The sequence below is a fragment of the Alexandromys fortis genome, unplaced genomic scaffold (genome assembly GCF_014885135.2).
Source record: "Alexandromys fortis isolate MF-2015 unplaced genomic scaffold, M_Fortis_MF-2015_v1.1 scaffold_74, whole genome shotgun sequence".
NCBI classification, from domain to species: Eukaryota; Metazoa; Chordata; class Mammalia; order Rodentia; family Cricetidae; genus Alexandromys; species Alexandromys fortis.
Genome location: NW_026068008.1, coordinates 252,205 through 275,293, shown reverse-complemented (window position 1 = coordinate 275,293; position 23,089 = coordinate 252,205). Strand labels below are relative to the sequence as shown.

Genomic DNA, 23,089 nt, shown 5'->3' with positions numbered 1-23,089 from the left:
TTTTTTTTTTTTTTAAGACAGGGTTTTTCTGTAGCTTTGCAACTTGTCCTGGAACTCACTCTGTAGACCAGGCTGGCCTTGAATTCACACAGATCCTCCTGTCTCTGCCTCCCACATGCTGGGAGTAAAGACCTGGTGGCCCAAGTCTGTTTTCGTTGTTTGTGTGTGTGTTATTTCAAGGCTGACCATTTTGTATTGGACACAAATTAAGGGGTTCCCCCTGGGAGAAGCTAACTCTTCCTCTTTCTTTTCTTTTAATCTAATGTGTATAGGGTTTTGCTTGCACGTATGTCATTCCATGGAGGCCAGGAGGCAACAGGTGGAAGAGCAGTCACCTCTCCAGCCCCATCTAGTCTTTCTACCACCAATGTTTGTTTTAAAAATTCTTTGGTTAAATACTCTGTGACATGAAACAAATTTTGAAGGGAATACTTGCTGGAGTGGGAAGGTATGAGAGGCCCTGCTTGGAGAGCTATGAACCTGTCATCAGGATCTCAAGGTTCTTCAGAGACAAAGAGCCTTTACTCTTACAGCAAACTCTTGCCTTGCCTCATCTTTTGTCTCTTCTGTTCCCAATATTGGGGCAATAAGTTTAAGAGGATTAGCTGGGGCCTTTTGGCTTCTTCTAAGACCACAGTCTGGGTCCCTTGTCCTCCCACCTCAGAGGAGAAGAAAGATCCAGTTAGAGTTTCACGTTGGGAGGGGTGGTGCTCAGTGTGTGGGAGCTGTCACGAGGTAGGGATCCGCTAACCTACAGTGCATTTTCATGCGGTGTGTTTCAAATCACAGGATGCCCCAACCGTGAAGCTTTGACAAGCCCCAGAGTATGGCATGAGAAGTTCAGGTGGTCAGGGGACAGGTCAGCAGGTTAGCTAAAGAGGCTTGTCTGCAGGGGAGAGATTATGAACAGTGTAGAGTCGGGAATAGTGGACACAGTTTGAAAGGAAGTCAAAGCAAAGAGATGCCAAGGCAGGGAGATAAGAAACAGGAGACTGGGAGCCACAGAGGGACATGCCTCTCCGGAGGCAGCCTTAGTCTGCACAGAATACAGGGGACTCAAAAGGGAGCGAGAGGGACTGAAACCACAAGTAACATGCTCACCCAGCCTTCCAGGCCCATCCAAGTACTTGGTAATGTACCTTCGGAGTGACTGTGGTTTCTACATGACTGGCCATCTGCCCTGGCATTTCCTATGTCCACGATTAGTCCACTCAGCTTGCAGCCTCCTCTGCCCATCACAGGAGGCGTTGCGTGGGCCACCTTCTCTGTGTTGGTGTCAACTTGCCCAGGCTGTGTAATCAAATGCCAGTCTGAATGTGGTTGTGAAGGTGACTCCGTGCACACCGGTTAAGTTAAGGAAATGACCCTCCCTAGTGTGAGCGGGCCCCACTCAGATGAAGGTGTTCAAAGTGAAAATCTCTGCAGATTCCAAGCTTGCCGCCCCTACACAGCCTTACCAGCTAATTCCACAAGTGTCCCTTATACGTATTGCATATGGACATGCATCTGTCTCATGTTGTCCCCAAATCAACTGAAACACACACGTTTGGAGTCTGTGAGGGCAGAGGCTGCTCAGGCTCCTCAAGGCTCATCGCCCGCACCTCATGGCAGGTGTGGGTCCTGTCCTCCTTTCCAGTCTTGCCTTCTGCTCAAAGACCCCACACTTTTCTTCTTCAGCCCACCACAGCCATGGCTTTTCCTGTAGTCACCTTCTCCACAGCCATGACCTTCCAAAGGCTAGAAGGGCCCAGATAGGAACGGAAGGACCAGAGGAAGCTTCGGGCAGATCTGGAAGCTGGCGCTGAGCCACAGGTGAGAGACTAGGCCTGGCTTCTTAGGACATTCACACCTATGGCAATCACACCTATGGCCCTGTGTTACCATGGTGAGAGTGGACATGCCACCATTTTCACAGCATCCGGGAGGGGGGGTCCAGAGCACCCCAGGAACTCATTATTCCGTCAGCTCTGCAACAGGATGAAGAACTAGGACCGGAGTGCTGTCTATCCCTGCAGAGTCTTCCTTAAAGCCACCAGGCCGAACTCCTCCCATCTTAGGCCAAGTGGGATCTTGCTGAAGGACAGCAAGGGCCTGCAGTGCCAGCAAGCGACTAGATAACAGTACAAGGCAATGGCCCAGGGAACTGCAGAACTCCACCTATGTGAGGCTCAGTGTACTCCAGGGTCTTCTCCAGGGGTCAGCTTCGGAGAGCGATCTGATGTCATCCGAAGCTGCTTTCACACATGCCTGTCTGCTCTCCAGGGAGACACGGCAGTCTTTATGGTGATGCCAGCCGGGTAAGGTAAATGTTAGCTTCCCATTCCTCAAAATGGGGAATTGTCCCTAACAGAGTTTTTAAGGTTTATCTGGGTACTGGGAAGATTCCAAGTGACAACTACCCTCTTGAAGCAATAGCCCAATGTAAGCTAACGACACAGAACCTAGAGTAAGATCCATCTTGACTCAAGACCAAGTTGTGTGTACCACCTACTAGATGAAACGTTGGTCTTGAAGAACCATGATTCCCTCCTCTGAGAATTGAGGGTACTGAACCTACAAACACTGTAAATGAAGAAAATATTTTGAACCTTGTGGGTGGTAGGAACGGGCAGTGATGGCCAAGGCAGCTTCTCGCCTTGGTGTTCTGCTCAGGGTGTCCAGTGTTTGCTGGGTAACTTGACAAACAAGTGGTCATTGTTGTCCTCATTTGATTACTGCCGTTGTTCTAATTTGACCACCGCTTTTGCCAGAACAAGTAAACAAACAACAACAAAACTCAAGAAAGAGGCTGGAGTGTAGCTCAGCTGGTAAAGTGTTTGCCTTGCTTGCACAAGGTCCCAGGTTTGAGCCTTAGCACCACCTAAATTGGGCATGGTGGCACACCCTTGAAATTTTAGCTTCCAGGAAGTGAAGATGTGAGGATTAGAAGTTCAAGGTCATCTTCATCTACAAAGCAAGTTTGAGGACAGCCTGGATTTCATAATACCCCTGTCCTAAAAAATCAAAACAAACAAACAACCAAGGATATCAAATAAGGAAACCAACATCTATCACCAACCTAACACAATGGGCAGATGTCAGCATATCCAGTGTGCCCACCATACCCATTGTGATGCCACTGTACAAACTGTGATGCCACTGTACCCACCATACTCCCTGTACCTACTGTACCCACTGTACCTACTGTGCCCACCATATTCAATGTACCCACTGTGATGCCGCTGTACCCACTGTGCCCACTGTACCTACTGTGCCAACTGTACCCACTGTGATGCCGCTGTACCCACTGTACCCACTGTACCCACTGTGATGCTGCTGTACCCACCAACCCACTATACCCACTGTGATGCCATCATACCCACTGTACCCACCATACCCACTGTACCCACTGTGCCCACTATACCCACTGTGATTCCATTGTATCCACTGTACCCACCGTACCCACTGTGATGCCGCTGTACCCACCGTACCCAGCTTTTGTGAGCTACAGCCTCATAAATGAGCCCACAATGTTTTCTTTCTAGCAGCCCTTTTGACATTTTCATTTTAAGTATGTGAAATTTGGCTACTTGTCTTCGGGAGAGTTTATGGAAAAAGAGCTTCCAGCTGGCTTTGGGGCAGCCCATAAAAATGTCCCGAAAACTTTGCCCAGTTAGAAATGAGAAACTGCTGGCAGCAGAGCCAGTGACGCCACAGGCCACACTGAGGCCCCTGGACGGCACTCGTTAGCAAGAGGATGCTCCTTCATTCCTCCTCGGCGTCTGGTCTAACTGAAGGATGGGGCCCAGGAGCTGGTAAAGAGAAACCGCAGCTTTCAAAGAGCAGATAAACACATCCTTTACACAGACGGTCTATGATTCAGACTGTTTGAAAGGGTGTGGACCGAGGAGGGAAGCAGCTTTGTAACGTTAACTGAAGAGGCTGACGAGGACCCTCGTTTTCTGCCCCTATCTCTTCCTTGTCTCAGGCTTGATTCCTTTCCAGAGTCCTCTTTGGTAACTCTGTCTCATCAAAGGCCCTCCAGAGGAGCCTTCAGACTGTAGCTGGCTTCAAAGTTACAGCGCTGGCTTCACCTCCCCAGTGCTGGGATTATAGGCACTGTGCCACTATGTCCAGTTACGAGACTTTGTAGAATATAGACCTGCCCGTCTCTGTGTCTTCCCATACTCTCTAGCCCACCCTCGATCCAGCTGTGTCCTCAATTTCCACTCAGAATCTTGGACTACACCCCACCTTGGCTGGGACATACTGCCCCCTTCTTCATGTCTGGATATTCACTTTCCAGACAGCCCCAGCCTCTCCTGTGATTAGGATCCAACAGGCAGGGTTCGATTCCCCCGCCTGTGCATCCCGCGGGGTGCTTCAGTTCTCTGCCCATCTCATTTCTCCTAACAGACCGCTTGTATGGGGGTGCCCTGTTCAATGTCCCCAGCACAGCTTTCTGTTGAGCTGGTCAAGGGTATGGCCTAGGAATGGGGTCGGAGGCCGTGTGTTGAAGAACTTCCTCTAGGTCGTTCTCCTGTGCAGTCATGAAGAAGGGCACTAACTGACAACATGTGACAGGAACGACACAGCCATTTATAGGACCTATGCCCCGGACTTCCACTTCATCTCACAACCTCTGAAGCCCCGTGATGTGTTGAAAGAAAACTCTCCGTCCATTTGCCTGGACAGGCAGGACTATGCGCTTGTCTGAGTGCTGCCCAGCCTCTCCCGTCTGTCCTGCCACAGCCAGCAGCAAGAAGAAAGCCTGTATACCTCTTGCCACTCCAGTCCCGGGAGCCTGACCTGGGACCCTGGGTACCTGGTGTTCTGATACACAAGACATCCTAAGACTGGCTGCAGACTCCAGGTAACTTGTGGAACTGGGAGGGGTATTAGAGGCCAACAGGACACTCACAGAACCTTGGAGAGATGGAAAATGTGGTTATAACTATTTCTTGTCCTTTGAGAATACCAGCTTCTTGTTGTCAAATTTCTCCTTTTAAAAGAGATTGGCAACAATCTGTATTTATGTGTGCATGTGTGAAAAATTCTAACTTTTTTTGTTTAGGTTTCAATTTTGATTTTTTGAAACAGGGTTTCTCTGTCTAGCCCTGGTTGTCTGGGAACTCATTTCGTAGACCAGGCTGGCCTCAAACTGCCTGCCTCTGCTTCCTGACTGCTGGGATTAAAGGTGTGAGCTGCCACTAGCCAGTGAAAAGTTCTAACTTCTTAAAGCTGACATTTAATTCAAACAATTCAAAACAAAGTTCAGGCTAATAACAAGCCCCTTGTCATTTCCCACAAATGTGTGCTCTGACTGCCTGCAGATTGAACTAGAAAGGGATGAGCCTCCCTTGAAGACTCTGGTCTCCGTCCTCAGAGCCTCCTCGGTGGGTTCACACAGTCCTCAGAGATTTGTGCAGCGTGTGCCAGCTGGAGGTTGTTTGTGGACATGACTACTCAGGATTAGCAGTGTCCTCTTAGACTCCTGGTCTGAGGGCCCCTGAGAGTTTTATTTGGCCTCAGTAACAGTGTGTGGGAGTCTGTAGACACCAGTACTGCGCTGTGTAGGGTCGAGCTTTGTTGGTTGGTTAGAAAGCTCCAGGGGATTTGCGGCCTCCCTCAGAGAATGCAAGCCTGTTCTGGAAGCTTGCATCTCCTTCTGGTCCCTCTGCCTTTTGTTCTCCACGTGGTCACAGCCAAGCCTGGTGAGCCTGTAATCCCTCTCCACCGAGAACACGAAGTGCCTTCTGGAAGACGATGTGCTATAAATAAATGAGCCCGACAAACAGTAAGAGCTCCAGAAAAGAAAGGATGATTAAAGAAGAGACTATGAGAATGAATCACTACTTGAATGAAGCACCTAGCACTTCACACAGAACAGGTGCTCCGGAAACGGGGTTGGGAGGGGGCAGGGAGAGGGCCAGGGGGCTGAGGGCAGGGGAGGGTCGAGGAGGCAGGGATCCGGGAGTGAAAAGCAGAGGCTTATAGATGATAGACAATAGTCCTGTCATTTCCCAGGGGCCGAGACCTCAGCCACTGTATACTCTCTTCGCCTCGGTTTCCTCAGCTATACAGATGATGTTGATAATTAATAATAATAATAATAATAGCAACAATTATTACCTGCTTCATCAGAGTTGTTGGGCGGACCGGATGTGATGGTGTAGGAAAAGTGCCTGTCCAGGGCAACCACCTGATAAGAGGCAACTGAGATTGTTTTAAAAATGAGCACATCCTGGGACATGACCTTCATTCAGTCATGTAATGACAAGGCTTGTGTCTGAGTGAGGCCCAAAATGTAACTGGAGTCTTGGTGAGAAAGCCACAGGTGTCCACGTTCCCTCCCCTGCTTGTCCCAGGGCTGGAGACCTGCTTACCAAGTCTGGGATACAGCAATGACAGCAGGGAGCTAGCTCTACTAGTGGCTGCCCCGTTCCTCTCCCAGCATGCTGAGGGGCTAAAGGTGCTTCCTGTCTGCCTATCACTCTCCTCATTTACCCTTGCCCTTGGCGTCCATCTCTTAAGGGCTCTGACAGTTTCCAGCAGGGTTCCCTGCTCCTTCCGTGAAGTCAACTTTTTACATTTTATTTGTTTAAAGATTTGTTTTATTTTTAACTCCGTGTCTGCCTGTGGATATGCGCATATTCATGCAAGTGACCGAGATATCAGAGATGTCTGATCCCCCTGGAGCTGGAGTTACAGGTGGCCGTGAGCTGCTCATTGTGGGCTCTCAGAACTAAATCCGATTTCTCTCCAAGAACAGCACGTACTCTTAACAGCTGATCTACCTCTCGAGCCCCATTTTTTATTTTTATGTATGTGTATGCATGAGTATTTGTGTGTGTTCATGTTGTATATATGCAGGTATATGTTGTGTGTGCAAACACGGAGGTCAGAGGACAACCCTGGATGTCATCCTCAGGAGTGCCATTGATCTTCCTTGAGACAGGGTCTCTCACTGAACCCGGAGTTCCCCAAACAGGTGAGGCCAGCTGACCCCTGATCCCCAGCGCTGGAATCACCAACCCACACTGTTGTGCCTTGCAGTTTTACGTGTGTCCTGAGGATTGAACTCGGGTTGTCATGCTTGAGAAGCAAACATTTCCCAGCTGCCCCGCATTCCTTCAGGGTCATCTTGAGCAGTGACTGGGTTTTCTGGCTCAATGGATGTGTCGTGTCATATGGTACCCTGGAGCGGTCCTGGGGATGATGGAGGGCAGCCTCTGAGAGTAGGACCCCAGTGGGCAGTCAAGAAGAGTCGACTCTCCATCACTGCGAGGGGACAGAACCTCACCATCTACCCTGACGAGCAGTGGCCTGTGCCACTGAGGGCCAGCCTAAGTGCCGATCATGTAGAGAGAGGGATTGTTGGGTAGGTGTTCTGCATCAGCCTGGAGCCTGCCACAAACACAGATTCTCCACCCCGTGACACCACTGAAGGGAGGCTTGGCATTCTGCGTGACAACCCTTGAGGGAGCAGATACACGGCCAGGGTAGCAGTAGGTTTCTGATAAGGCAAGGCCACCATGCACCCTGCCTGGCAGACGTGGGTGCTAAGCAATGACTTTCTGTTCGTTGTTCAGATCAGTCACCACTGTCCGTTCTGTGATCCTAATCCCATGACAAGACCCAGCTACAGGGAGAAGGGAGACATTTTCCCTGGTGTGAAAGTTGACTTGGGGGTCCTGAATGTCAGCCTTCTGATGTCCCCGCAATCTCCAAGGTCTGAGTAACTTTATTAAAGATTTAAAAAAAATATATAAATTTAAACACTTAAATGTCTGAGTGTGAAATTAAAAAAAAATTCAGGTTGAAGTCAATATTAAGTAAAAAATTGGACCCGGCTCCCTTGGGCACACGGACAGGCACATGGACACAAAATTTTCATTTTCCAAGTTGAACCAATTCCACAACTTCCAATGCTCCCTTCTGAGACTACCTCCGTCTAATTTCCTGAGGTAGGTGACCAACTTCATCTATTCTTTGACACTGGAATTAGGAGTCATTTTTAACATAGTTTACATGTTTAAATTCTCAGTCTTGGCCTATCCTGGATATCATCTAGTAATTAAAAGTGTAAATTCAAAAGCCGCAGACTTCCTTAAATGGAGAAGAAAGGGGAGCGGGAAAGTCAGCATAGAATTGCAGGGCTTCCCTTTTCTCTCTGCCCCCAGCGGAGGCTCAAGTTACAGCCCTTCAACAGAGCAACAGATCCTTGGGACTTGCTGCCTCCGGGGCCACCTGGCCCTTGTCTCCAGATCATCTCCCAAGAGGGGCTCTGGCCTGGCTGCATGGGAGAAGTTTCAGGCCACCAGGGGCTGCTGTTGCATGAGCCGCACCCTGTTGTAGGTGCTGGGGCACTGGCTGGTGGGTCTAGCCGCTAAGTCCTCCTGCCCTGTAGCCGCTGGTGCACCTCTGGCTGCCGGAGGACGTATTTATTCCACTCACGTGTTGCTACCCATCCACACACCCTGAGCGCTGGCATTAGCCTTGGGCAGGGCTCCCAGAAGGCATCAAGAGGACGCAATGGATGAATTCCAAGTAACTGCTCAGTAGAAGAAGCCGTAAGGCTTCCCTCTCTTCAGTCAGCACCCTTCCCCTCCGCTTCAGCTCACATCTGAGGGTCTTATATGGGCCAGGACATTTATACCCATTGTAAAGGCCGGAGCATCCTGATTGCCTCAGGACTCAGGGCTCTGTTCACCAACTTTGTCCAAGACCAAAGTGAGGTTCAGAGCTGGCAATGTGACAGTTCTAAGGTCGCACAGCAAGAAGCATGGTGGGGCCCCAGTCCAGGCAGGACTCTTATTTCAGTGCTGATTCCACAATCGGAGCCCTTGAACTCCATCTTCTCTGCCCTGAATAACTTTCCTCCCTGAAGCCCAGCAATAACCAAGAGGCAGAAGGCTAGGAACTGGCCCCGTAAGAAAACAAAGCACAGACACCAGCGTGTCTCTGCTCCCTCTGCTCCCACAATCCAGGGTTTTAGGGAATGTGATCGCTGCGTGTGTTTATGTAATACCTAGAGGGCTCCTTAATATAATTATTTGAATGGCTTTGTCGAAATCCAGTTTACTTAGTATAAAGTAAGACTAGACCTTACTTTGAATTATGATTTATTTTATACATTTAAAAACAAATTCACATTTAGAAATAACATCGAGTGGGGGTAAAATAATCTTTTGGGCGGAATCATTTGGGTTGATTTATCGCCAAGAACTGGCTTGATTGCGGGGTCTGCTGAGGCCAGTAGGCCCCACCCCCATCAGGCAGTGGACAAGACCAGCTGCCGCTCCCGCCCACAAGACAACTTTCTTCTTCAGGTAAATCTCAGTTTGGTTCCTAGCACCTGCTAACAGATCGACCAGGATAATCCTTTGATTAAACCGACCAATTATAAGTGGTAATTACATCCACAAAACCCCTTTCCAGTCAAACCTGATGATTACAGAAAAGCTGGGAACTGCAAGGAAACCCGGCTGATCGGTCAGATTAACCAGGGCACAGGGGAAACTGTCAGCTTCGGAGTATACTGTGATGTGCAAGGGGCTCAGGAGGCAGCCTCCTGGAGGCTGAGGCTGAACCTAGGGGCGGGCAGTGCGGTGCTGAGGAAGGCTTTAGGATGGGCCTGGCCAAAGGCACAGTAGCAGCCTGCGTTTGCTTCACAGCTTCTTGATACAATAACTTAATCCTGTGCAATTCCCCAAACAGCCTGGTGTCAGTCTGTAGATTAAAAAACAGGTGCCATTGCTTTATCAGCTCCTGGATGGCTACCGAGAAGCTGGGGGGGGGGAGTAGCTCAGTGGTAGAGCGTGTACTTAGCACACGCGAGACCCTGAATTCAATCCCCAGCACATAAACAAACACATGATTTTGCTGCATGTGTCCTGTTCTACACACTGGTGGTTGGGAGGGTCTGGCGGGGTAGCAGCAACGGCTCTACTGCATTGTTTCCAGAGCTGGGCCTGGGGCTGAAAATTCTATGGAGATTAGTTTGCTTCCCCTGTTTACTCTAAGCCTGTAAGCGACCACATTGTCGCTGTGACTCCATTTTACAGAAAAGGACCACTCAGGAGCACATTTGCCTGTGGGCCTGTGAGATGGCTTAGCTAGTAAAACTGTTTACACACAAGCCTCCTCCACGTTGCCTGCTAGCTTTTGTCTTGCTTAGAATACTTCTCTAGGGCTGAGGGTGTGGTAGTGAAGACACTTAGTGCACCAGGGGCCCTGGGATCAAGCCCCATCACTGAAAAACAAAACAAAACAAAATTACTTTCCCAGACACAAAATGCTCCCTCCCTCTGCCCCTGGGGAAGCTTGTGTGAGACCCTAAAGCAGCTGGCACTGAGTGGGCAGACCTCCAGCTTCACCCTGCCAAGTGTCAGGCTGCGAGGAAGGCTGCAGTTAGATGGTTTCCTTCTAAGATCCAGACCGACCACCTCTGAGCCTAGAGGAACCTCAGTTTCATTATCCGAAAACGTGGACTGTGGCCCTTATCCTTGCCAGGGAGGTTGGGAGCTTGCTCATAGGCCCAGAAGGGCCCCAGAACTATTGAACTGACCCCTCCTAAGACCCATGTTGGCAGGGAAATGGCGGTTGGGGCTGGGTTACACCCAGCAAAGCTTCAGAGCTAGCTGTGCTGAGAGCTAAAAATAGCCATCACGTCTTACAGGGACACCAGGCTGGCCTGGAGATAGATGGGAGTGGGGAAGCTGGAGTGGGGACACTCACCACCAGGGCTCCCCACCTGCAGGGGATGTGTGTGTAGGGGGACCCCATCTTCAGCTCTGCGGAACTGGCCACAGGCCACATGGGGAGGGGAGGGCTTGTTCCTTTGGGCTAAGGCGATGGAAAGAGTCCTCTAGTTTGGTTGGGTGTCAAGCTCACATGGACTACGGATGTGTTTCTAGGTTTCCTAGAAATCCAATCTACCCAGAATGTTGAAATCGCTTTAGCCTGCCAGCCACATAAAACATCAATGAGCTAAGCGACATCCTCTCTTTGCTGCGAAGTCCGTGTTGTAGGTTCGGCACTTCTCAACTGGGTGCAGGCAAAATTCAAGGGCTGAGTTCACTTCCTCTGGCTGCTGGAACACATTGCCACAAATGCGTTGGTTCGAAGCCAAGCTCGCCTCCAGACCCGGAGGTTGGAAGCCTGCAGTGACATTTGCAGTCGCTCCCTAGGGAATGGTGTCCCTTGTGCTGCACGCAGACTTGGGGCCTCTTCCTCCACATCAAGGTGCATCCACCTAACTGAAGTTTCTGTTGTCACCTCTTCCTGTTTCTGTCATTATTTCTTATCGTCTCTGCCTTGGGTGCCTCTGATTCTTTTTATAATCTCCTTAGTGATGACCTTGGACCCCTGGGTAGTCCATGATACTCCCTCAAAAAAGTTGTTTAACTTAACTGCCTCTGCAAACCCCATTTTGCCAGTTAAGATAACACATTCCCGTGCCCAGGTCTGAGCACATGGAGGGCTGTCTTCAGCCCGCCTTACTGCTCTGCGCCCACATGTCGTGACCACCATACTGGGCAGGGTAGCTCCGGGGGCAAAGGTGAGAGTGTGACCTGTCAGAACTAACTATGGGCCCTAGGGCAAGATACTTCATATGCAGACAAGACTGACTACACTTGCCTTCCTGTGAAACTGATAAGCTGTGAACATTAGGGTGCTATCAGCAGAAGTTAAAGTGATTACTGTCTGCAACAGGAACTATCCTGGCAGGGGTGTGTGTGTGTATGTGTACCTGTGTCTATGTGTATACGTGTGTGTATGTATGTGTGTATACCAGTATATGTGTGTGTACATGTATGTGTACCTGTGTATGTGTGTGCACATGCATGTGTGTACCTGTGCATGTGTGTACACGTATGTACGTGTGTGTGTGATATGTGTAGTAGGAGATCTGAGTTCTGGCAATGTGTGGTGGGTGATCAGTAGACATCACAGGACATAACAGCCTCATTTAACAGATGGGGGAACTAAGGCATAGCGAAAACAGGCTTCTGATAAGGTTGGCACTCAAGGTCTGTGTCTACTATCACCCGCCTGGCCAGAGGGCAGAGCCCAGAGACAGCGACAGATTGCTTTAACCTACACAGAAAGAAACGGCACGCCACATGCTCCGAGGGCCTTGGTTGGGAGCGCACTTATCACCCCCACATTACAAGGTGTGTCTGGGGCACTGACTTCCCAGGACGGTGGCAGCAGGGAGGAGCTCATGTCTCAGGGGGTTCCATCGCACCGCTAGGCTGGGCTCTTCTACAGACATGGAGTTGTGCGTGGGTTGAGAGTATACAGAGAGATCAGTTTTGTGTACAAGGGACTCTCCCACACAGAGTGACACCAGAAGGCTCCTGGGCTTTCCAGTAAGGCCTAAGCCCACAGTGGCTTGGCCTTTTTAGAGGAGATGCTTCCCTGAGTGGCCCCTCAGCACCTCCAGGTTCTTCTAAAACCTCTGCAAAGGGACCTGCCTGGGAAGATGGTTCAGTTGGTGCCCAAGTGCCTGTTGCCCAAATGTGAGGATCTGAGTTCAGTCTCCAGTGACCACATAAAAAGCCAGGAGTACTAGTGTTTGCTTGAAATCCTGACATTGCAGAGGGACAAACAGGTGGATTCCCAGGGCCTGTTGCAAGCCTGCCTTGCAAATCTGTGAGCTCTGGGTCATAGTGAGAGACCCGGTCTCCAAAAACAAGGTGATACCACCTGAGGAACAACACTCAAGACTGACCTCCGGCCTCCACACATGCGTTCCCCTACAAGCACCTTTACATACATGTACATGTATGTGTGCACACACATACACACACACGAGGGGGGGAGAGAGAGAGAGAGAAAGAGAGAGAGACAGACAGAGAGACAGATAGACAAGAGGGGGGCACCTCTGCTAACTCTGCAAGAGTACAGTCCCTGTTGCTGGGGGAATGGATCCAGCTATTCCATTGGCCTGCAGGCCATAGGCAGGGTGGGAAAATGGTTCAGCTGACCTCCTCCCCGCCCATCAGAGAGGAGAAGCTACTAACTTGATAGGTGGCCTGGCCTAGCGGCTGTCCCACTATAAACTTCGCTATTGCTCTCTGGTGGGATCTGGCCAGTTTTGTTAGCACTGCATCTCTTGGACTTTGCCAGGAGAAAAAGGCTTTGAGATGGCTGGGGCTTGAGGAAAGGCCCCAGCAGAATGCCCGTGGCCCAGGTGACTGTCTTATCCAGCCCCCTCTGCTGTGCTCCATAAATCTCATGTGTGCCACATGTATGCACTCTGCTTAACCACATACATGTGTGTGTGCGTGCAGGCCCCAGATGTGGAGGCAAATGGAATCCAGCTCCTGGCACAGGGTCCTTGGGAGATCCCACACAAGAAGCCTCCCCCAAAGTCAGAGTGCTGCAAATGGCGGGCACCTCTACTGCAGAGGGAACCTGAGGGGCTGGCTGGCAGCTGCTCCAGGGGGCTTGCCCCTTCCCATTTGCCTCCATACCACTTGCCTCAGTCCCCGGGAGGGTACCACAGTGAGCAGTGAGCCCCTGACTGCTGGCTGAGATCTGCCTATTGCCTGTTTGCCCCTGAGAAATGATCTGACCTTTCCGAGTTTGTTTCTCCATCTATAAAATACTGTTTTTAAAACACAAGAAAACTCACTAAACTCTTCCAAGCAGCGCTCTCTAGTCTCTGGGATCATGATGACTTTTCTTCCTGACCAGGGCTACTTTTCCAGCTTTTCTCTAAGTGTTTCTCACCTACGTAGAACCTCCAGGTTAAAGGCATGAATCACGGGCGTTCCCACTTCAATAATTTTCTGTGGGTCACCTGTGGACATGACAATGTGGCCTCTGAGCAAATGTTGTCAGGGCCACTGCTTGCTTCCCGGGCCACTGTGGGTTTGGCATTGTCCTGCAGAGTTGTCCCTCAGGCTTGGTGAAGAACCTGTCACCTTCTCAGGACTGATGGAGATGCAACCTTGTCGTAGTTAGAGGTGTCACTGGAAGAAAACCTGCTGGAAGGGAGGGGAGCTGGACACCAAAAATGGGGCTTGAATTGCCAGCCCCTGCCATGGTTCTTTGGCCTTAGCGTCCCCATCTGTAAATGGGCACAAGCTTGGGTACCACAGTGGGGGTCGTGAGGATCCGGTGAAGCAGGATTTACCAGCAGCTTGCTTCCCTGACCCCTGAGTCTCCTGGAAGAGATAAGCACAGGATTCTCTGGAAGATAAATGATCTGTTTACGCCATTATCTCATCCTCTGCTAACAGGCCAAGGGCCCTGCAGGTGCGCCACTGCTCAGCATTTGGTGATTGTGTTCTGGCCAGCTGGCCTGTCTGTGTTCTGCCTGACCCAGCCTTTCTGCCTTCCCCTTCGGCCGTTGGTCACTCAACCCCTGCTTGCAGCCAAGACGCGTCCTATCCCTCCAAGGCTGTCCTCTCCTCCACACCCAGATCTTCCCGATTTTAATGTGGTTCAGGCTGGTTTAAAGCTCACGTCGGCGAGGCCCTCCCTGATTTGTCCAGCGGAACCCGTGCTTTCCCCATCACCCTAATTTAGTGATCATGCTCTGCTGAAAACTAGGAGATTCAGGAGAGTGGGCTGCATGTCTCACTGTTTCTCTGGCAGGGCTGGGCGTGGGTGCTACCCACAGCTGCCCAGGAGCAGAAATTGTCCCCAGCACTTCATGGAACCAGGTAGGGAACACACACCGACAATCTCAGCACTTGGGGGCTGCTGGCAGGAGAAGTAGGAATTCAACACTATCCTTGACTATAGAGTGAGTTTGAAACCCGTGAGGGCTACCGGAGACTTTTGAGAGGGAGCGGTGTGTGGGGGGGGGGGCAGGAAGAAGGGAGGGAAGGAATGCCGAGGACACTTTCCGGCAGGAAGATGCATGGATGGAGGAACAGCGGTCCCCAGGAGTGTAGCAGTCTCACGTTGGCTGGACGCTCTGTGAGCAGCAGTGGAGATGCCGTGTCTTGGACACCTGCCCCTGATTTGCATGGCAAGATCTTTACATGACCTGGGTGTGCTCCTGTCTGTTGGGAACCTGGGCTGCAAGGTTAGGAGAGTGGGGAGCTGGAAGGATATGAGGATCCTGGGTATTTCTCCAGAGTCCTTTGTGAATGTAGCCTCACCAGGGACAGGAAGCTTATTATTTGTTTCGTCTGTAACAACATCAAAGGTCTTCGAATCCAACCAGCAAGCCTTTCCTGGTACAGCTTCCGGATTTATCTGTTAACATAGGAACCCAGCCCCGGGCAGGACAAACTCACACTAGCTTCTGACCCTTCTGCCTGTGGTCCTAGATCTGAGTCTGGACAAAGAGACTGGACATGTTTCCAGTTTCCACTGGCCTACAGAGACCTTCCCAGTAGGAGTGCTCCTCTGCTTAGGCCCCACAGCCTTGGCTCAACATCCATGCCTCAGGCTTTTAAGGTGGTCTCAACATTCAGGACCTGCTGGCATGCTGGTCTGCTTGTGTGCCGGTCTCCTGGTGTGCCGGTCTCCTGGTGTGCTGGTCTCCTGGTGTGCCTGTCTCCTGGTGTGCCTGCCTCCTGGTGTGCCTGCCTCCTGGTGTGCCAGCCTGCTGGTGTGCCTGTCTCCTGCCGTTACGTAGTCTGTGTGAAGAGAGCACTTTTGCCTTCCCTACTCCGTCTCTGCAGGCACAGCTCCAGGTCCCCTGCTCTCCCCGTAGCCACAACCAAGCCGCTGTGGGACTCCGGTCACACCAGCTGCAGCCCATCCTTGTCTTGCACTGGGGGCTCCAAGGGCAGGGCCTGGAGGCCTATTCAGCTAAGTCCCCTAGTCTGAGTTGGTTCTCCTCAGGAGACTTGCCCCATCCCTAAGCACTGGTGTCCACAATGCACTTGAGGAACATTGTGTCATCTTTTACGTAGGCGTGCTTGGGCGACTGCAGCTTACTGAGGGGGAAGAAGAGCGGACAGCCACTGGCCACGTTGGTCTCACTCTGCGGCCGCTGGAAGGAGGCCGAGCTCAGGTCAGGCCTGAAGGCATCAATGGCGTGTTCACGGTTGTTCTGGTCGAGTAGCATGAATGTGACCTGTGGGGTAGGGATAGGTGGAGGGTTCAAAACTGGGGGGTTAGCATTGGTTCTCATGGGAGCCCAGTTGTTTGGGCTCAGATGGCTTCATGCCCACTGCGTGGGCTTTACCTCTGACCATGGAGAGGAGGTACCATGTTCTACATAGAGAGGAAGCAGAGGTGAAAAAGAGGTGACGTCTGCACTAGGGAGAGGCCCATGGGGTGAAAGGAACATCTGGTATTATGGCAGCTTCAGGTTTTGTCCTTCACTGTCTCACCCAATGGGAATTCTTTCTCTCTCTCTCTCTCTCTCTCTCTCCCTNTTTCTCTCTCTCTCTCTCTCTCTCTCTCTCTCTCTCTCTCTCTCTCTGCAAATCACAGGTCACATTCAGGTATCTTTCTCTATTGCTCTCCTTATTATTATTATTATTATTATTATTATTATTATTCAGACTTGGAGATCACTGGTGAAGCTCTGCTGGCTGGATGGCAAGCCCCAGAGGTCCTCACAACTCCTCCTTCCCAGTACAGGGATGGCAGGTACTCACACCTGGTTTTTGGTGTGGGTTCTGAGAATTGGATTCACCATTTCCCTAGGAGTTCTACTACTATAATTAAACGGCTGCAGAGACTAGGGTGCCCTGACAAGGATGCAGGGCACATGGTGATGTGTCAACTTCTGTTGGGACCTGTGCTGCCAGGCAGGAAGGAAGAGCAGACTGGGGGCGGGACTTTCACTGAGCTCTGGTGTACCCAGGGCAGATCCTGAACGCCCCTGAGAAGCAGGTGTCCTAAGCATGATACAAGCTCTGCCCTGGTAGGAGCCCTTAAATGTACCCAGGGAACACACTGCTTCTCCTTGCTAAAGCTGCCCTTAAACTTGCTGGCACTAGAATTCCTGGGAGGGCTGATCCTCCAGAGAGTTCTATTCCAGACGCTGAAGCTCTACTCAGTGGGCAGAAGCCTTGGCCACCGGATTTGCACTCAGCTTCATTTTATAAAAGGAAATTGATACAGTAAGCACAGGAGACTTGCCCAGACCTCAGGTGCATCGCTAGTCACCATGCCCTCCCCAAACCCATCTTCTCCTGTCCCGTACCTTGTTCCGGAATGGCCAGGGCAGTAGGGCATCATACTCTCCTCTCATGATGACAATGAACAGGGACAGGTGGGTCTTCTTGCCTGAGCCATCCCCATTCAGGTATAATCGCAGACACAGCTTGTAACCATACTTGGCTGTGTAGAAAGCTGAAAAGTGGAGGCAGGGTCAGCACAGGTGAGGAGATGAGGTGCAGCAGGCAGGGGGCTGAGGACAGTGGGGTTTGTGGCCCGGCTCTCTTCTCTAGGAGAGTGTCAAGGAAGGCCATGCTCTTGGAGGCTGCCTAGCCCAGAGGTTGGCAGCTGGCCTTCTGGTCACAGAGAGGGCTCCCACTCGATGGTTCTGGCTTGGTGGGTAATCTGGCATCTGTGGTTTACCACTTCCCTGTGGTGCCATGCTGCTTGTCTTACAGCTACATGTGGAATCCACCATCTTAAACAACCCTCAAGTCACTAGAGATTGAGCCCAGAAAGGGAGGTGGGTGGGTGTTGTTTTATGTGCTGGAGCAGAATTAGGGTTAAGGTCCAGCCAGGCTTCCCAGATCTTGGCACTGGTTTTCTCGACTGCCCAAAGGTTGGGTCCTCCCTGGAGGCTGCTGTGAGAAGTCCCTTTTTGGTTCTGCTATCAACCCTTGGGAATGGCCCCAAGAGCCATGCCCGGTGACCAAGCATGGGGGCCCTCGTGGCTCTCTCTCCCTGATGGTACATCCTTGGGCACAGGTCTGTACCCAGCTCTAAGCATACCCCCTGCTGGGGACCCCGCCTCCTTGCTTCAGGTGATTTGCTATAAAATGAGGCTGGGAAGGCAAGTACTTGGTAAGGCTCTCAGATGTCACATCCAGGAATGGCCTGGTCCTGGCAGATGGTATGGCTTAAACAGATCCAGAGCTGCATGTAAATATTATATGTATGCTATCTGTATGTTAATACACACACACACGCACACACACACACACGTATGTGCACGTGCACGTGTGTATTTACCAGTTAGTGAATTGTCAGTCAAGTCAGTGCTCTGTCAAGTCCAGCAAGGGACCCGAAACAGGGAAGTATCACCCAATCCGCTGATGCCCGGGGTCTCCCCAGGCACACAGCTCCCCAGGGCCTGGCTGGGTCCTCTGCCTCCTACTCACTATGGCTGGCTGGGCAGTGACACCGGCTGTTGAATTTTGGCTCCTATCCCCCTTCTCATCCCATAGCCTCTTTGCAGAGTGCAATTGATATACAGGAAGGAGAGAGGGCAGCTGCTGTGTTCAGAGAGCACAGTCTGTGTCTCCCCCATCACTGGCAGGGACTCCAGTCTGACTTAGCATGGCTGTTCTCACATCTTGTCCCCCAGACCCGCTGGGTACTGTCTCTCCTACCAGTCTCTGTGCCCACAGGGAGTTACCTGGAGAGAAGAGGCTGATAGTCCTGCCGCACACTGACTCATGACACCGTCTGGTGACATTTGTGATCTTCCACAGGAAAGTGCCATCGAAGGAGGCCTCCTCCATGAGCCGCAGGCTCTGCTCTAGCTTGCCCAGGACCTGATCCTTTTGGGCCAGGGTCTGTTGTAACTCCACCACCTGCAGGGAAAGCTGGTCAGCCAGAGAACCAGCATCCAGCTTGGGGGACTGGAGGGGGATAGTGGGACTAGGGATATATCAACCCAGAGAGGTTTCCCTGGCCAAGTGTTACCTAGTGCTTGCACCTGTCCCATGCTTGGCATCCCTTTCTCTTCTTGTCCTCCAGGCCAGCTCCTATCATTCAGCAGGAGCCCAGCTCACAGAGTCCCTCCGGTAAAGCCTCCAGTCACGGTCCTAGTTGGTGAGTCTCTCTCACCGTGTTACACGACTCTTACAATGACTTCCTCCTCCTGTTCAGGCTGCCTCCACATGGCTGGCTCCTGTCTTTCTATGTCCACACCTTGCATAGTGCTAAGCTCCGAGAGTGGAGCCAGAAGGCTGATGGAGCGATGGGAACCCTCGCTGCCTCTGGAAACCTACTTTACAGCAGGCGTGAGGAGCTGCCTGGCCATTGGAGCCCAGTGCCTTCCCCTGCTAATGGGTTTCCACAGAGACATGTGAAAGGATGAACTTAGCTGGGAGATGGAAGGAGAATGGCTTGGATCTAACTGGTCGAGTGTGGTAGGGGTGGAACTAAAGTCATGCCCAGCTAAGTGGGACACAGTGAAACAATGTTGCTGTTTTTTTAAAAAAGCGACATGAGTCTGGTGACTGACTCCAGTAGGAGTAGTGTGATCCCTGGAATGGAGGAGGTGGGCTGAGAACTACAGGCTGGTCAGTCTGTAGAAACTGAGGCAGCATAGGAGAATATCCTGGCATCCCATGCTCTGAAGAGCTGATGAGAACACGAAGGAAATCGTCTGTTAGGATGTGAGCACTGACTGCTCTGGAGAGCAGGGGTGGGGACAAGCAAGCCGGTTGCTCTGTGGGCCCCGAAGGTCACAACCAGGACCAGTACTGGGAAAACAGCTCTACGAAAGGAGGGGCTGTGTAACAGTGGAACTGCCCAGCAATGGAACGGAGGAGAGAGCCGGGGGAGGAGTGTTCCCGGCCGATTCTAAATAGAAGCACCGGACAGCATGGCATTGGCTTTTCCCCAAGCTTTGGACTAGGGTCTTCCTAATAGGTCCTGGGATAGAGGGGATATTTGGGTTAGGTAGGAGCAACAGCTTTGGGCAGGATGAATGACGGGAAGGCTGGAGGGCATAGGGGCACCCTGAGCTGACGTCAAGAGCGCTTGCTCATCTCACTCACCCTCTGCTCCAAGCTCAGGATGTGCTCTTGGTCCAGCTGGCTCTGGTGGATGGAGGCGGCCAGTGCTAGGTGGGAAGCCTCCACCTCCTTGTTGAGGACAGCCACGATGTTTTCAAACACACGCAGTTTCTCCTCCAGCTGAGCCAACTGCTTCTCTTTCAGGAGGTGCCACAGGGCCTGCTCATCCTGGCTCTCACAGCAAGGTGCCCGGTAGCAGTCTACCTCCAGGTCCCCAGTCACTTCCACGGCTGCCTGAAGCTGCAGCTCTGACAGGTTCCGCTCCAGGGCCATGGGCGTGGAGCCCAGGTTGGAGCCTGACAAGGACTTCCACTCTTTTAGGACCCCCAGCAGCAGGTGCAGGTGGGAAGCCTGGGAGGTGGCCTCATGCTCCTGCATGGATTGTGGGCTCCCCTGAGGAGAGAGGGAGAGTTGCAAATGAACAATGGAAGGAGACCCTGGGGACCAGCAAGGAGACAAGGAAGGCATCAAAGGCCACCAAGCAGAGCCAGAACCTTCTCCCAGCAGAGGGGCAGTGGCTGTCTGTATGGGGAGGGGCAGGGGTGAAGCCCCTAGATACCCCCACACAGCTAACACCCAGGTCTCTAGTGTGACCGTTCTGCCCTGCCCTTGAGCTGAGTGATTCAGGACCATGGAGAGAGGTGTGGGGACATGCTCTTGAGTGATGCTCCAGGGCTTAGGTGAGGCATTAAGGAAAACTTCCCTTAGAACAATGACTTAAGAGTTGGATTTGTTGCTTGGCAACTCATTAGCATGAAACACCAGAGGAGTAGCTTGGAGTTTTGGGAGGGGGGATGGGGCTGGGACCATGTACAGATATGACATGCAGTCACTTACCTTGAAGGAACAGCCAACACCTGCAAAGGGACACAGGACTCCAGCCTCAGACACCTCAGGGTGAACCTGGAAATGATAACTGTGTCACTGGATGCTGGGAAGCACACCGGGGGCCACCCCAAAGACTCACTTAAAGTGACAGGAGCCAACAAAGCCAGAACTGGCTAGGCTCGTGACTCTTCTCGCTCTGTTCCTTCTGCCTGGCCAACTTTGCTCCACCTTTGGAGTCTCGCCCTTCTGTAATTGTTCTACAGAAAGAGGACCGGGCCCTGCTGTCATTTGAAACACCTCATTCCATCCTGTTGGGAGAGAGTGAGCACAGCTCCGGAGTGAGCCCCCACTCTCCAGTTTCAGGATGCTGAAGAGATACTTCACAAAAAGAGCTCCATGAAGGGAGAGCGCGCCTGCCACTGTATTGGAAGAGTGATGCTCCTACGTGTCAGGAGAGCTGGACTAGCATGGTAAGGCCATCCCAGCAAGGACATGGGCAACGAAAGCAAAATAGTAATAGACACACTGGAAAACTTACCGAAGTAATTAATTTTATTATTATTATCATCATTATTGTTATTATTATTATTATTATTTATCAAGGGTCTCACTATGTTGCCGTGGCTGCCTGGAACTTGCTATCTAGAACAGGCTAGCCCCAAACTCACAGAAATCTTCTTGTCTCTGTCTCCCAAGCACTGGGACTAAAGGCATGCGCCATTACACCCAGGCAGCCTTGAAGTTCTGATTCTCCCGCCTTCATTCCTGAGTGCTGAGTATAAACATATGTCACAAATATTGGCTCATGAGATACAGGGGACTGGGCCCAGGCCTTGTGTGCACACATCTCTGTGCAGACATGAGTTTCTGCTTCTCCTGAATGCATCCTGGGAGTGGAATATGTGGGCTATCTGCAGGTTGATTGTAAATTGTGAGTGATTTAGGTAAGCAGGGCTCAGCTTTCTGTAAAACACTTTCATAGGGCTGGGAATGTGGCCCACTTGGTGGTACATACTCCAGGACATCCTTCTGAAGAAAGTTTAGGGGAGGCAACATGGTCCCGAGAGGCAACTGCTGCCTGTCACCAGTTTGGAGTGGGTTGTGTGGGTAGGAAATGACCAGCTCTGTGGGGCAGGATATTTGCCATCTCTGTAGTGGGGAGTCACCTGATTTTGTACGTTAACCAGGACTTTAGCAAACTGTACACCTAATAGGAGCACTTTTTTTTTTTTACCTGTAAATGATATCTTCATTTTATGAGAACTTTTTTTTTTTTTTTTGTCAGAATAATCAAGGGGTTTAGGATGAAAGAAAAGGAGGGGAGGCTTTAGGGCCCAGCAGAAACTCAGTCACAAGGCTCGTTTTTCTCAGAGCTCATTCACACAGTTGGTTTGGGATGCAGAGCCTGGCCTATCAAAGGATCTCCCTCTTGTCCCACTGCCCTCTGTGACAGGGCAGACTGTCCCAACCAAGAACAGGAAACAGATGTTTGGTGCCGACAGGCAAAGGGGGTCCCAGCAGGGAGATAACCTGGCTGTGGGAATAGGCCTCAATACAGCCTCTCCAACAGGTCACTAGTGATGACATGGGGCTCCAGGGCATCAGATGCCAGGTATTTCTGACCTAGGACCCTCTTGGTCAGATTCCATGCCTATGGTTCCCATCCTTTGTGGCTTGAAGTCAATAGTCCCCAGCGGGACAAGGACCAGAAAGTGGGACAGCTAACACTGGAATTCGGGCATTGCTCACACAGAGAGATGTACCCTTGGATAAGCAGGGCCTGTGGGCAGGACAGCCTGCTGTAGGCTGTGTGAATGTCTGGCTTGTCCTAATGATGAGACATGCAGAGGAGCGTACTGACTGGCACTGAACGCTGAAAGATGGGCAGGGGTAACTCAAGAGGTCTTCTGAAGCCCTAGGGTTAGTCAGGCTGCCAGCTCTGGTCACACATCACCCACTCCTTACCATGTGTAGGGATAAGTCCCACCCCTTAGGGGGCGTGTTCGCCTCAGGCTAAAGTTTGCCTATAAATTTGGCGAGCTTGCTCTCAGCCCTCGCTTCTGCTTTCCTGGTCTCCGCGGGAATGGTGGTTCTGTAAGTCTATTCCTCCATTAAAGCTGCCTATATTTTGACAATCTGTCTGCATTCGCTTACGCCGTTACATTTTGGCGTCCAACGTTGGGTTATTTTGCCCCTGACTCAAGCGCGTAGCCTGCTAGCTAACACAGCACGCTCCTGGGTGTCGTTTTCTTAGTTCGTGACTTGGGCCCCAGTGCTGAGTCCGAGATACACTCGGTTTTCAGGCCCATAATATCCAGAGAGGCAGGCGGATCTTTGGGAGTTAGAGGCCGGCCAGGCTGTGGTGGCGCATG

At 51.4% G+C, this 23,089-nt stretch overlaps 1 protein-coding gene across 1 annotated transcript in view; it reads right to left on the bottom strand.

Moving 5' to 3' along the window:
• Positions 1-9,147: 9,147 nt before the first annotated feature.
• Positions 9,148-23,089, bottom strand: part of Traf1 (TNF receptor associated factor 1) — a 32,197-nt gene continuing 18,255 nt past the window's right edge. Inside the window, exons 4-8 of the mRNA XM_050161786.1 lie at positions 20,727-20,792; positions 19,872-20,282; positions 18,500-18,677; positions 17,111-17,259; positions 9,148-16,030 (exon numbers count right to left, since the gene is read on the bottom strand). Coding sequence (XP_050017743.1) covers positions 15,812-16,030; positions 17,111-17,259; positions 18,500-18,677; positions 19,872-20,282; positions 20,727-20,792 — 1,023 coding nt within the window. The 3' untranslated portion in view covers positions 9,148-15,811. The remainder of the gene's footprint in view (positions 16,031-17,110; positions 17,260-18,499; positions 18,678-19,871; positions 20,283-20,726; positions 20,793-23,089) is intronic.